Source organism: Montipora foliosa, chromosome 1 (assembly GCF_036669935.1).
Source record: "Montipora foliosa isolate CH-2021 chromosome 1, ASM3666993v2, whole genome shotgun sequence".
Classification (NCBI taxonomy): domain Eukaryota; kingdom Metazoa; phylum Cnidaria; class Anthozoa; order Scleractinia; family Acroporidae; genus Montipora; species Montipora foliosa.
In genome coordinates, this window is record NC_090869.1 from 5,109,836 (window position 1) to 5,124,835 (window position 15,000).

At 40.9% G+C, this 15,000-nt stretch overlaps 2 protein-coding genes and 1 non-coding gene across 4 annotated transcripts in view; 2 read left to right on the top strand and 1 right to left on the bottom strand.

Annotated features, from left to right (window-relative positions):
- Positions 1–9,852, top strand: part of LOC138003343 (uncharacterized skeletal organic matrix protein 7-like) — a 27,041-nt gene extending 17,189 nt beyond the window's left edge. For both annotated transcript variants that reach the window (XM_068849475.1, XM_068849400.1), the window contains exons 2-5: positions 4,175–4,442; positions 6,897–7,200; positions 7,794–8,014; positions 9,399–9,852. In XM_068849475.1, coding sequence (XP_068705576.1) covers positions 4,175–4,442; positions 6,897–7,200; positions 7,794–8,014; positions 9,399–9,690 — 1,085 coding nt within the window. In that variant the 3' untranslated portion in view covers positions 9,691–9,852. The remainder of the gene's footprint in view (positions 1–4,174; positions 4,443–6,896; positions 7,201–7,793; positions 8,015–9,398) is intronic.
- A 308-nt stretch (positions 9,853–10,160) lies between these two features.
- On the bottom strand, positions 10,161–10,664 carry LOC138008655 (micronuclear linker histone polyprotein-like). Its single transcript, XM_068855969.1, has one exon. It carries the CDS (start codon positions 10,662–10,664, stop codon positions 10,161–10,163), a length of 504 nt encoding a protein of 167 aa, XP_068712070.1.
- Positions 10,665–11,956: 1,292 nt separating this feature from the next.
- Trnas-uga (transfer RNA serine (anticodon UGA)) lies at positions 11,957–12,029 on the top strand. The gene has a single exon. It is a non-coding gene; the product is annotated as a tRNA-Ser (tRNA).
- The last annotated feature ends 2,971 nt before the right edge of the window (positions 12,030–15,000 follow it).

Here is a 15,000-nt window from a genome sequence, read left to right on the forward strand (position 1 = left end):
TTACTTTCCAGCCTTTCCTTTATTTAGGTACGAGTGACAACTCGGGAATTTGAGAAGTCGCTTAAATCGCATTCAATCAGGCAAATAACCAGACAAAAAGCGAGAAATTCACCACGACAATAAAGTACGGCTTTTTTCTTGAGAACTTTTTGCGGGTAATTATCTTTTTCAGTTTGTTATCGAGATTCCCATACAAATCCTTATAATTGTTTACCTTCCGACTCTGCGCCGCCTGTGGATACATCAGCCAATCAGAAACTTCTGTTCTCACGGTCAGTAAGGATGGGTGCTTACCATTTAGCCAAAAAATCCGGAAATTTCGGTTTGAGGTCAAATGGAAAGGCAATTTTCCGGAAAATCTTTTCGGAAATTGTAAACAACCTCCAGAGGTAGTCCTCTTTTTCCGTTCGGAACGGAATTCGCGAAATGCTCTTACCATTTGCGAGAACCTTCCGTTTCCAGGCCCTTTCTCACAAGATCGAGTAAAATATGCGGGATGGAATGCTATGTAGTAAATGGTAAGCGCCATTCTCATCCGGTTGGTCATTAAATCCGGAAAATCGCTTACCTTTATGCAACGATCATTCCATCCGGATTATTTGGCTAAATGGTAAGCACCCGATAAGTCCACGTGCCTTTCCGTGACAACGGTCTTTTATTCTTGACAACATCGTTAGTTATTCAAATTTATGACCTGGAACACCATTCTCGTTGCGAGCGACACACAGTTTTTGCTGTAAAATGTTTTAGAAGACATATGTTGCTCGAAATTTGCTCGAAATGTGAAATATTGCTCAAATGTTGCCCAAAATGCGAAAAAGTGCTTAAGGGTGCTCAAAATGCAAAATAATGCTCCAAACTCATGCACTTTTCATTTGTTTCCCCCACCCCCCGACCCCCGGGGATAGTGGGGACATATGGGGAAATTACTAGGGCAATTACAAGAGATTACGCCACAATTTCGCCTCTAGGGGGTAGGGAAATTACAAGATTTTCGTTCCTCTGCCCTACCCCTCTGGGGACATACAGGGGGAAATATCGGGGAATTCTTACCTAGGAGGACTGGGACTGAAAAGAAACGAAGAGCAATGGTAATGAGTATTTTCACACGTGCAAAATCAATATGGCGTCGTTGCTTATTTAGTTCATTCATGTGGCACACACCAATGTAGCCTGTTCCAGGCTCTCAGATAGTCGAGAAAACGAAAAGAACTGCGTGTGAAAAGCGAGTGGGGGCTTGGGTCGAGGCGAGGCGGGAGAGCCTGTAAGCACCTCTTTAAATTCTTCATTCCGGTATACCAGCTCCTGGTATACCCTCTGATTGGTCAATTTTGACAGTTTACATCAACACTTTCGTCATCATTTTGATTCACGCGCGGAGCACGAAAGAAAGAGGTCAACTCTGTCGCCGAGTGTCTTAAAGTATTCCCAAACGTACAAGCCCTCAGATTCGAGCAAAAGTTGTGTCTGTTCAACTTTAATAAGTCGAAAAAACGATCCGTTTGCAATGCTTCCAACTGGTTTTGGTAAAAGCATAAATGTTCAGTTACTGCCGCGCGTTGCGAAAGCGCTTCAATGTTGTGATACGACATCTCTTCACACCGCTTACAATATAGCATCACCAGGTACGATATATAGTTCGCATTTGACACAACTATTATGTCCCCTGCACGCCACAATTGTTAGCATTCAACGGCGCTCTCTGAAAACTCTGACGAACGAGAAAAGTACAATATTTTGTTATTCTTTCTTATGCAAATACTTGGCTGCGTATTCGAATTCACCAGTTAGGGTCAATTAAATTTCTGCCTTCATCGCCTTCGAAAAAATGAGAGCAAAATGAAAAAAGCAAAAAAAATTCGCCGAAAACAGGCTTGTATTTCCGTTGTATGTCTCAAAGCTTTAAAAGATCAAGCGATTTTCAGGAAGCGAAGGTGATGGCTACGTGTCTGTATACTGCAAATGCAATTGAAGCCATCCACATGAAATATCAATCTTTCACATTCATTATCGGTTGTCCTGATGCATCAGAGCTGAAGTTTATTGATGAGACCATGTTATCATCTAGGCCAGAAACTTCAATGGTCGGGTTTCTGTTTTCCTTGGAAAAGTCAACAGAGCGTCGGAAACTCGCAGCTTTCGTACTGGTCGTGTCTTTTGGTCGAATTTGCTAAATCTCCCGTCGGTGATTTCCTTGACACTCGTTTCCCGGTTGCTTTGACAATGCCTTCGTTCGCTTCTAAAGTTATTTTCCTAAAAGTGCCTTAAATTCTGGCTAACGTACTCGCACAAGCGAGATCACCTTTGAACAACAATAAAAGAATCGCGCTTGAACTCGCGTGGGACCACACAATGCCGCCCTTTTTCAAACTTTGACATTGACATTTTGACATGCGAAAGGTTATTTGCAAAGTGGGCGGAATGAAGAATTTAAAGAGATGCTTACAGGCTCTCCCGCCTCGCCTCGACCCAAGCCCCCACTCGCTTTTCACACGCAGTTCTTTTCGTTTTCTCGACTATCTGAGAGCCTGGAACAGGCTAACACCAATGACAAGAACTGTATATTGTGGTAATCTCCCTAACAATGATTTCCTTGATGACTCAGAATCTTTTAGGAACAGAGGGGTGGGGGAATTACGTGTGTTTTTCTGCTCTAGTCCCCAGTGGAAATACACCTACTTTACAACCATTCAAATGTAATTTCCCTACCTATCCCGGGGGGTCAAGGGGTGGGGGAAGCAAATGACTAGTGCATCACAAAAGTGCTCGAAAGGTGCTAAGCGCAATCGGGAAAGGCCTAATTTTGGGGTGTTACGAAACTAAGACCTAAGACCTAAGACCCCGTGGTCTTAGCTTTCGTAGTACGAAAACTAAGACCCTTTGTTAATAGTGGTAATTACGGGAAAGAAATCCGGGTAAACTTACCGCTAGTCAGAGATTTGAGCTCTGGATGTTGTCTCCCTACAAGGTTTAAGTTGACGACGCCAGGATACATTCTTTCTTGTCTCTTTGAGTGTTGAGTGACAGAAAACACAGTGACATTCGCCGATGTTTACTTATTGGCACGGAAACTCTAATATAGTAAGATAGGGTCTTTCCAATGCTGAGAAACCCAGTATGTTTACCCTTTGGTTGTAACCACTAAAAATGTGATACCTCGGGACAAATTTGTCTGGTCACTGTCATTGTGTGGGCCCATTTCCATTACTAGGGCTAACGCTCACATGGTTCACATGGGGTAGAAAACTAGCACTTCACATTACACTCTAAAAGTTAAGTCTCCTGACCAATGCTCCTGGGATTTGCTGTCAAGAAACCTCAGAAAACCCCCTACCACTCCTCCCCCCTCCCCACCAATCAACAGCACTTGATACCCTCACCGGCATAGGCTAAGTAATAAGTATGTGAGTGCGGCAAAGAAACTAGCAGAAAATCACTTGTGTCCTACATGCGAAACTATTTCAGTTCCCCATCAGACATATCATAAAAGTTAAGGCATTCGTTCATTGAATTGTCGGACGTGACTTATCATGGCTAAATTGTGAATGCACGCCCAAAAGCTCTACAATGATACGCGCTGGACTTGTTTTAATACTGGAAATACTGGATAACAAACATGTGCTGACAAATTTTACCCCGGGTATCACATTTTTAGTGGTTACAACCAAAGGGTAAACATACTCAGTTTCTCATCATTGGAAAGACCCTATCTTACTATATTAGAGTTTCCGTGCCAATAAGTAAACATCGGCGAATGTCACTGTGTTTTCTTTTCTGTCACACAACACTCAAAGAGACAAGAAAAAATGTATCCTAGCGTGGTCAACTTAAACCTGGTAGGGAGACAACCATCCTCGGAGACCCAGGGGCAGTCAGTCGAGACGGGACGTGAATCGGGACTGGCGTAAAGTTTTCAAGTAAGGCTTTTCTCGCCTTACTTGAAAACTTTACGCCAGTCCCGATTCACGTCCCGTCCCGACTGACTGCCCCTGGGTCACCGGGGATGGGAGACAACAAAAAACAAAAGCTCTACAATGATACACGCTGGACTTGTTTTGATACTGAAAATACTGGATAACAGATATGTGCTGACAAATTTACCCCGGGGTATCACAATTTTAGTGGTTACAACCAATAACTTGGCATTGTTTCTCTTCAATCCATTTACCCTTAGATGACAGCAAATTTTCAATAACTGCAGTGGTACAATGCACAAGCCTGGTAAAGTCCCCACCTCCAAACCAACATTACAAAATGGCTGCGCTGGACCTCCAAAGTGGTATTTTATGTCGCGCACTCGACCAGGCCATTGATGCATCACAGGCATACACTGTGTCAGCAGAGATTCTAAACCAGGCAGGATGGAAAGGGGTAAACAGTGGACATCCGGGATTGCTTTTCAACGCTGTTGATGAAAACAATTTCGACTTTGTCTACCTACGGTAAACAGTAAACCTTGTAACATTGATATCTTGTTTTCATTCTCGGTCTGACTGGTTAAAATTCGTTATTGGCAATTAGCCCAAGTAAAGAGTCTACATTAACACACGCTGGTAGTTTTGGGGGCCGTATATAGAATGCAACAATTCAAGTCAACTCAGCTGGGTCGGGCACCAATAATGTGCCCCTGACTCCGTTAGAAGCTTAGAAAGAACGTTTGCGTCAACAATAAGAGAACTTAAAGCCACCAGAAATAATGTCTACAGTCAAATTTGTTTTAATATTTTTCAAAGAAAGAGTTTGTATGTTCCAAAGATATTTAAAATAAATGAACTGCGGAATAGCAGAATTTTCGCTTTCAAACTACCCGGCCCACTATGAGAAAAGCTTCGTTTTAAGTAATTAGTGTTTGGTTTCGGCAAAGCAAGTTTTTCCTCAGTTTTTCTATTTGTAATCAGATAAACACTGAGCGAAAATCTGTTAAAGATATACCCGGCGGGGCAAGTTCATTCACTGTACATTATCACACATACATTATCAATGTACACTGTACATTGTACATTATCAAGGCTTCCTGTTTCTTCTTCGAAGAGATAGATAGCCTCTCCCGCAGTTAAGGGTGGACACGAGGTGCTTGGTTTGTGATCGTATCAAAGGTTGGTAATGAATCGAGCTGCACGACTCCGGAATGTCGGGTTTTTGGAGCTTGTCACTCAAGACGTGGCCACTCAAACAGTCCCAGACCGGGCTGCAATTGTCAAGATGTGGCAAAATTAAAGCGTTTCCATTGATATAAAGAGCCGCACACGTTTTAAGGGCGCCAATAGCTGAAGAGACTTTCTTGCATATCTCTTCAACGTGTTTGCTTGTTGAAAGTTGAGCATCAATGGTAAGACTCAAGGATTTAGTATGATCAACTCTCTTGATCAGTTGGTCATCGATTCTGATCTCAATGTCATCACATTGGGCATTCAGTCTCTGCCGTGATCCAATTATTATTAGCTCCATCTTAGCAACATTTAAACAAGTTTTTTGGCTTTCATCCACAACAGCTGAGGTTATTGAGTTCAGTGAGTTAAAGCTAGCTTAAGCTCCATTAACGTCTTAAAATTAGTGTCGTGGCAAACGTCCTTAATGCAGTGTCCCGCAGGCAGTTGGGGAGATCGTTAATATAAATTAAAAATAGTAAAGGAACCAGTATGCTGCCCTGCGGTAAACCGCAACTGAGAGTCCGGGCAATTGATAGTTTGCCATTGGGGTCGGCTTTTAAGTACGGCAGGGACCACCTAATAGCTGCCTGGTCAATACTCAACTACAACATATCTTACCCAAAATAATCTCGTGATCAATGGTATCGAATGCCTTAGTGGGGTCAGTGAAAACAACGCCATTTAAAAAAAAACACTGTCGATGTTAACTGACCAATCATCAGTTGCCTCAAGCAAAATGATCCGAAAAAGTACTATGTAAGGGACAGAACTCTGATTGGCAGCTTAATAGCAATTTGTTATCATTTAGATAATGGTAAAGTTGGTTATAAAGAAATTTTTCAAAACCTTTAGAAACTATTGGTCTGTAATTGTTCTGATCCCATTTGAAAGGGGCTTAGTGCTAACCTTGTATTGCAAAAGCTGCCCTTTTTTCGGCCAATTTATTCTGATCCGATCTCCAATCATTGCCCTGTAACTGCCTGGAAACCGGGATACTTCTTTTTACTATATTCTCAACCTCGGATAATGCAATTTTAGCTTTCTCATTGGTTCACTGGATCTCGGTTATCAGCCATTATACCTTCGTTTGACCTTATATGGAAATGAATGTGGCAAATGTCGCTCGGCATAAAATCACTTTCCGGTCGTTTCTTAAACTTAAATAAAATTTAGCAAAACTGAAGGTTGAGAATTTAATAAAACATTTATTCCATTCTCCCTTATTGGATACGAGATGGTAATAGCCAACTCGGCGCTACACGCCTCGTTGGCTATTTACCATTTCGTATCCAACGAGGGCTCATGGAATAGACCTTATTCATAAATGGCGGTCACATTTATATTTCTTTTGTCCACGTGCAAATTAGCCTACCAAGCCTCATTTTAGAGCAAGAATTCTTTTCAATTCACTGTATGGTATCGAGGCTTGGTAGGCTAATTTGCACGTCGACAAAAGAATTATAAATTGGCCGCCATTTATCAATAAGGTCTATAATTATTAATTGTTCACCCAACCGAAACCCCGTGATAACTGATACAATGGAGAGGTACATTGCGTTTCCTTACGGAAAACTGCGAAAGAACTTAATGCACTTGAAATGGCCTGCAATGCGCATGTGCATACTTATCAGCCGCTGTACAAGAACACCAATTCAACCAAAACCCATTGACCGTGAAAGAGATATAATAGCGCGTAAACATCCATCCATCATTAAGCAAGTATTTCTTCTACAATTTCAACTCCAGGCCCCACAGTACGTCTGGCTGCTATCAGACAGGCTACATGTCCGGTGGAACGTCGAACTTTGTAGAGTCCAAAGCCTGCCCTAATGGTCCCCCGAAGGGCGGTGTGTGGTTTCCATTTTCAGTCACGGTCAACGACCAAACCGCCCGAGTGTATCACAGTGGGGTCCTGGTGGCCACATTCAAGCCGCATTTCGCTTCAAGGTCACGAGGAGGAGTGCTCATTTTCCATGGTTACAAAAACGTGATACTCTTCCGGAAGTTCCAAACTGCACGTCAACTTTCCTTTACCAAAAGATGCAAGGAGGTAAAGTCCCCTTTAGTTGAAATCTTCAAAGTGCTAAATCAACTTAAGAATAAAAAGGCTGGCTGACAAGGATCATCCCCAATATATATCATGTTCCCTTAAAAATGTTTCATAGTATTTTTTCGCAAGTCACTCCTTTTTCATTTATTCCAAAATTATCCCCAAATTTGGCATTGATTCAAATTAGTCCATCTTGTCTCTTAACTCTAATTCTCTCACACTCCATACACTGAGGAATTATTTCCCCGGTAATGAGAGAGGTAAAATGCCTCATTTGAACTCGTACACAGCAGCATTTCAAATAAAACGGCTATGGTGGAGTAAGGTTTATTGGTCTGAAAACTGACTCGTGGTTATACAAATTAATATTTTTTAGGTCTGTGATACAGCAAAGAAAAATCAAGAACATTAATTCCATTGACTAAAACGACTCAAAGCGTTTTTAAGAACGATTAAACATGATTATAGTAATTACACTCCATGGTAGCAGTTTTTTCAGAGATTTCGTCAGTTTTTGTAAATTAAGTGGTGTTTCTAACTTTTGTTCCATTTACTCGTTATGAAAAGGCCGATCATCAGAGAGTATTTTTCAGGTGGTTGAGTTTCCTGGTTATGTCAAAATGGATGCTAGCAATGGAAGTTGGCCACAAGATGCCTTCTGTCAAGTGGCCTTTGAAAGCGATGGTAGAAACACGACTTACGAGATTACAGCAGACTTGTACAACTTCATAGGACGTAACAGTGTCAACTTCGGACACCTGGGGCTGTTTTTTAATGCAGAAGATGAGGACAACTATGATTTCGTCTACTTCAGGTTTACAAAGGCGTCTTAGTTGATTATTCAGTTCGCACATTCGACTTTTAGTCGAACCCAATAACGTAGGGTTTCTAGTGCCACCTGAATACGGGGCTAACCTACTAACGCACTTGAGAACTTGATAACGATCACCGAAAAAGCCGGCGTTTTGAAATTAAGGTGGCTCAAACCAGTTTCAACACTTGAAAGAAACGTTCTCATTAGAAGGATTGACACTACAACACTTTATCACTTAACAGCAATGGTACCATATCAAACACCAATTATTGCTAAAAAATATTCGGTCATTTTTGCGATGTAAAACGTTACCGTGGCAACAAGAAAGCCCTGCAAAAACACCCCATATTTTGGCTTTAGTTGTTTATATCTAAAAACGAACTCGGTGACCCCCATTTTTTATTTCTGAAATGTAATCACCATGCCAGGATAAAACTTTCTGTAAAGTTTAAAAGAATTCTGTGAAGCAGATTCAGAGTCACCTTAAATAATTGAAAATTTAAAGTATCTCTGAATCTGCTCCACAGTATTTTTTTAACTTTGCAGAGAGTTTCATCTTGGTCTGTTGATCACTTTTGTGCAATAAAAAATGGGGGTCACCAAGTTCGTTTCTGAGATATAAGCAACTAAAGCCAAAATATGGGGTGTTTCTGCAAGGCTTTCCTGTTGCCATGGTAACTTAATACGTCACAAAAAGGACTGCACCTTGTTCAGCAATAATTGATGTTTCACATGGTACCATAACATTGGTGTTACGTGATAAAGTGTTGTCGTGAAAATCTTTCTAATAACAAGGTCTCTTAAAAGTGTTGAAACTGGTTTGAGCCACCTTAAAGTTAAATTAGAGGGTCAGGATGGGGGTGCTGGAATCTCAGCTATCAGCTAGATTTTCGCCCATTTCTCAGCTGTCAGCTAAATTATTGGCCATTTCTCAGCTAACAGTTAAAAAACGCATCAACAATTCTCCGCTAACAGTTAGAATTTTGGCCGAATCTCAGCTATCAGTTAACTCCATCAGTAGTAGTGGTTCAGCATTAGACTAATTCTTCATTTCGGTGCTACGTCGATCTAATAGATTCGATGTTGCTGTCACTCATGACGCAAGAGTTTCTTAAAAAAACAAAACAAAAAGCAAGTTCATCCTCACTCGCACACTAACCCTGTTTCAGTGGAAATTTCACATCCACCGAGTCAAATACTGCAGAGGCAGAAACTTTCGTCAAAAATCACTTGTTTTCAAACCAATGCAGAGATTGGTCACTCTTTCATTCCCAAAGTGTTCCCAATTGAGGACTAAAATAGAATGGCGTTTGCCATTATTGGAACTGAAACGATTAATTTGTAGCATTTAGGAAATAATCAAATTCGTTCTTCCTTTTGTCAGGCTTCACAACGCCGGGAGATGTTTCCAGACTGGATACCTCTTCAAGGGCCAACCTAAATTTGACGGTGCTAAATCATCATCATGCCCTACTGGTCCTCCCAAAGGAGCAGAATGGTTCACTGCCAAGGTGGTAGTGTCCAACGCCACCCCTGCTGGGGAGGTCAAGGTGTACTTGAAAGGCACCTTGGTGACTTCATTCAACCCACGCTACCCAATCAAAAAACACGGAGGTGTTTTGGTTGCCAATGGCTACACAAACGTGATTTACTACCGAAATTTCAAGATTCTGTGAGCAGAGGCTCCAAAGAAGACTTATACCGGAAAATAAGTTTTGGATTACATTAGATGTAGTGAAATTAGTTGTTCTCTAGGGAAAACGACTTGTTCATTTCACCAGAAAAATGTGACAAGAGTTAAAAGTTTAATCGAAAATAAAGATGCCATGGTCAATGATCGGATTGTCTCACATTTATGAATCAATGCAGTGTTTTTTACAAGACCGTTTTACCAAAATGCCATACAGTTTTAGAGTGTGCCACAAAAGCAATGAAGAAATCAAGGCGTAGCTGAATAATTTTAATTCGCTCGAAAATCAGGTGAACCATTTTTCCATTTCTTGTTTGCTTAGAAGGTGCAAAGCTTCATATAACTTTGATACGTTTTTTGCACACTCTTCTGCATCAAATGCAGGAACAAGTTACTTAATTAAAAAGGAATCGCCCTTTGGGGAATAATCGACATAAATCAGTCATAGTCACTGGGTCAATCATCGAACCAACGAGGGCGTTTCGCAGGAGACTCGCCATCGTTCTCCCCAAACAGCTTTTTCTTATATTTGTTTACCAAGTCTGAGAAATTCGATTCCTCTATCTTGTCCTGTTCTTTTCGTCTCCTTCCTTTCCTCTTTTTACTTGCCGAGCTGAAGGTCTCAACTTCACTCGAGGAAAGAGATGACCAGCCATTTGTCTGCACACTTTTCTGCTTGTGTGAGCTTTCTTTCATTTTGCTTGGTGGGCTTGAAGGGATAGAAGAGAACTGTTTTCTGCTTTGACGATCATTTTTACCGAGTTTTCGTGGCCCTGGCAACTCGGTGGAAATATTATTTTTTCCTCTTTTCGCTTTCCACGAATTTCTTTTTGCACTACTCCCTTCTCCATCCTTGTTAAAATGTTTTGCCGCGCTGTCTTCATCAGCAGCTTTCTGACCTTCCGACTTTCGTTTCTTTTTCGCTTCTCTCTTTCGTTGCCGCGCCTCTCTTCGCTTCATATTCTTCTCCAGTCTTTTCTCCTTATTCGTCTTAGGTTTCTCAGTGTTGGCATGCTCTTCCTCACCCTGCCGCTGCTGGTGACGACCCTTGTCTAGTCGGCGCTTCTTCGCTTTAACAACATTGTTGTTTTCCAAAGAGAACTCCACGATCGGCCTGCGATCCTCGCCAAAGATATCTGGATTGTTATTGGCTGCTCGTAGAGCCGCTAACGCATCGTTATGGTTGTTAAATTCCACAAATCCGAATCCCAAAGATCGCGCCCGGCCCGTGCTATCCATACGATCCTTGCTTCTAACGATGAGAACACTATTTACGTGCAGCTTCCTTCCTGTGGAATTGCTGAAGATTTCCTTGAGCTTATTATCGCCAACGTTAAGTGGAAGGTTTCGAACGCAAAGTCTAAAAAAAAAAAAAAACAAAAGAATTGTCACGACATAATAATTTGCATGAAGCCGGTTTTAAGCGTGGGTGAACGCGAGTGGGGAGGGGTCGATTAGTGCTCGGAAGACCTGCCCTCGGCACTCTCACTGTAATAATCAATGACAATTCGGGAATACTCGGAAAATTTCAGCGCTCCTTGGAGTTGAACCTGAATCTACCACGAAGCTAGAAAAAAACCGGTGTAAATGTAGGCCATTGAACTCCAGTGGTTCAGATAACAGCCATCTTGCACACTGCTACAAATAGAATTTTACGTTTGAAATTCGAAAAATCGTGAGACAATGTAATATTTTGTAGATGGTCACTCGGGGATGCTCGGAAAAATGCGAGTGCTCCTGAACAGAAGTATGACCTTCCGATGACTAATTCTACCACTGAGCTACAGGCGATGCGTGGGGGTCAGGCCATTAAACTAGGTTCGTCATCCAAAAATTTATCTTTGACAGGACGAAGTTTTTGGAATTCATTTTTCCTTTTTCACTGCACCATCACGACAACCCTGCTGGAAACAGAGCAATCAGAGAGGTGATTTGTTAGCCGCGGGGCTCCCCGGCGTTTCATCATTAAGGAACAGGACTACATCGGATAGCCCCGGATAGCCCCGCGGATAGCCACTCCCACTCACGGCAAATGTGTTTTTCATTCAAAATGGATCAGTCAGTATTTCGTACTGGCTCGTGACTACATCGTTGGGTTTCTAGTTCTTCATTCTAAATATAATTTGGTATTTCTGGTAGCCTGTGAATCTTCTTCGGATGATCCGATGTAGTCCTGTTCCTGTATGATAAAACGCCGGGGAAACCCGCAGCTAACAAATCACCTCTCTGATTGCTCTGTTTCCAGCAGGGTTGTCGTGATGGTGCAGTGGTTAGCACACCTGACATGAAATCTAGGGAACGCGGGTTCGATTCCCACTCACGGCATATGTGTTTTTCATTCATAATGGATCACGATTTCCAGTTCTTCATTCTAAATATATATACATATATATATATATGTATCTTCTCTTAAATTACTGTAAATATCAGTTGAGGACTTCAGGAGTGAGCCATCGTTTTAATGCTACAGCTCTGTTGTGCATGTCCAAAGAATGACCACACTCAATAGGAAATTTAAACGAATATACAACTTTAGGTGTGGAACAAAACAAAGGAAAACCTTAATTAACTTTTCACCACTTTCATTTATTCTGCATATGTCTTTTAACCAGGAATGCACCTCAACACATTCCGTAGATACTAAAATAAGGAAAGACCTACAATAACCTACAATTAGCCGATATCAAAAATACCATAATACTCTTTGTTTGTCCCTCAAAAAAAGTTTGCATAAGCATTGTTTCCAGTTTCTCTTGAGACTGTTGTAAGTCCCAAGAGAAAATAAAAACAATGCTTATGCCAAATTTTGGAAGGCCAAACAAAAAGTATTATGGTATTTTTGATAGAGCGAGTTTCAATTGAGGACGGAGACAATCCATTAAACCAATGAAGACTCGAAGTAATTACACGTAGCACGCGCAAGCCACGATTGGTTTTGCTTTCACTTCTGATTGGTTGAAAAAATGGCGCGAGAACTTTCAACCAATCACTGAGTGAAGTAAATGCAAAACCAAAGTAATTCGCCAATTTTTTTCGACACTCAATTGAAAACCGCTCTATCGCCTAATTATCTACAATAAGCTACAATGAGAGCTTTACAATGATCTATAATGAGCCACAATGACCTACAGAGATCTAAAGGAATCTACAGTACTGATCTAAAATGACCTAGAATAAGCTATACTGTACAATGACCTACGATGACCTAAGAAGAGGCACATTATAAGCTATAATTAGCTACATTTTGAAGTGAAAAAACGTTAAAATGTTGTCATCCTCCTTACCGCAGATAACTCCTTTTTGTTTTTTCAAGGCGAAAGATGTAGAGCTCTAGGCTGGAAAGCCCTTTTACATGAGAGCCGTAATTATCTTTCTAAAAGGCGACTGTAAGAGAATGCCTGTATGTCGCTAAAAACTAGAGTTTGCTAGTTTTTAATGGCGAAAGAAATAGGGCTCCGACTCGAGGTGGTCTGAGAGCTAGTGATCTTTCTATTTTGCGATTTAAGAGCGTCGGGGTTTTAGTAATGCTTTGTCGCGTGTAGGAAGAGAACGTTAAAAAGATTAAAAACATAAGCTTCCGGCTATCAGTCTATAGCCTTTGACGAATTAAAAAGTTAGCGCGCAAATTAAACAAGGAATGACCTACAATGCTAATGACCTATAATGAGCTAAAATAAAAGATAATTTGCAGCTCCAGGGGCACTGCAGCAACATGTTTGCAGTACAAAGGTTAAAAACATTCCACTCTGCGCTTTGAACCAATCAAAACCTTGTTACTGAGCAAGTTGAAAGGTTTCATTGTGCACTTTGAACCAAACAGAATATTGTTGGAAGAATAACTTATTTATACTCTTCTTTTCATTTTTTCCTGCTCTAATTACGATTTTATGGTTGCCAAGCAAAGCCTTGAGCTTTAAAACACAAGAAAACCATCCAAGGGTCTTTTCACAGTTTATTTCGAGGTTAACTATCAATCAGTAGAGTTATTTCAATAGAGTTATGACTAAGAGTTAGAGTTAACGACTTCCAAAATCCTGAATTCAAGATTTTGGAAGAACTAAATCTTGAATTCCAAAATCTTGAATTGAGGATTTTGGCCGTCCAAAATCTTGAATTCAGGATTTTGGACTGCCAAAATCCTGAATTCAGGGTTTTGGAAACTTAACTCTACTCTACGACAAAACTCTATGAAAATAACTCTAACAATAGCTGTCCCCGTTTATTTCATGTGTAATGTGTATGCTGTCATCATTTGGGTTGTCATGCAATGGACTAAAAGCATTGCGTGCAACGAACAATGGATGTTTTCCGCTGAACAAACTCTTCATCCTGATCCTCTTTTGTCTTTCTCTTTGATTGTAAGTTATGTAAGTAAGTCATTGTAGGTCATTGTGGATCATTGTAGGTCATTGTAGATCATTGTAGGTCATTGTAGCTTATTGTAAGTCATTCCTTGTTTTAGTAACTACATGTATGCAACATAATTATTCTACCTTTTCAAGTGGATGAGAATATCGTTCAGGAACTGATGGATGGAATCTTCCAGGTGTTTTCTTAAAAGGCTGCAGCCTTCTGAGATCCTGCCTGACAACTCAAGTTCTTCGTTTTTCTCTGAACTCCTGTGTGTTGGAGATGTTGACTGAAAGGCAAGCTTGTTGACCGCATCAAAGTTTTCAAAAATTATCGTTTTATCCACAGAGGCCTTTATTGATCTTTCTACTGTTTTTTTGGTCTTGTTGGCACCCATGCTTTTGATTCATGTTTTGTGATCACTGTTCCTGTTTTCTTACGTTAAGTCTGCCATATTCTACTTTTTCCCTCGCCACCTTTCCAGTTGACTTTTTGACTCCAAATAACCTGGTGGGCGTCTTTCTCAGACAAAAGAACTTCTTTTTGTGCAATGCCTCAACCATCATTTCAATGACATATGCATGGAATGCCCTGTCTGTTTCAGGAAGATTTGGACCATTCTTTTTACGTCGCTTTCATTAACAGCATCCCTATAGTCAACGCTTTAATTCACTTAAAAGCCTAAGCACCCATAGGCAGCCCAAGTTCGCGTCACTAGAGAGCGTGTAACAATTAATTACTCGTCGGAAGATGTAATTTCTGACGTTTGAATGGCGTAAATGAATTAGTCAGAAATTAATACTCGGACGGCACGATTTTGAGGTTCGCGGGTGGTTGTGGGGGTTGTTCAAGAGGTATTTAGGGCTTTGACGGGAGATTTGAATCATTCTAGGTCAGTTAGTCGTCCTCTTCGCTCGTTTTTCTTTTTCTTTTGCATTTGTATATT

What these genes read in the sequence shown, in the direction of transcription:
- LOC138008655 (XM_068855969.1), bottom strand. Translation starts at nt 10,664, where the DNA reads ATGAAGCGAAGAGAGGCGCGGCAACGAAAGAGAGAAGCGAAAAAGAAA.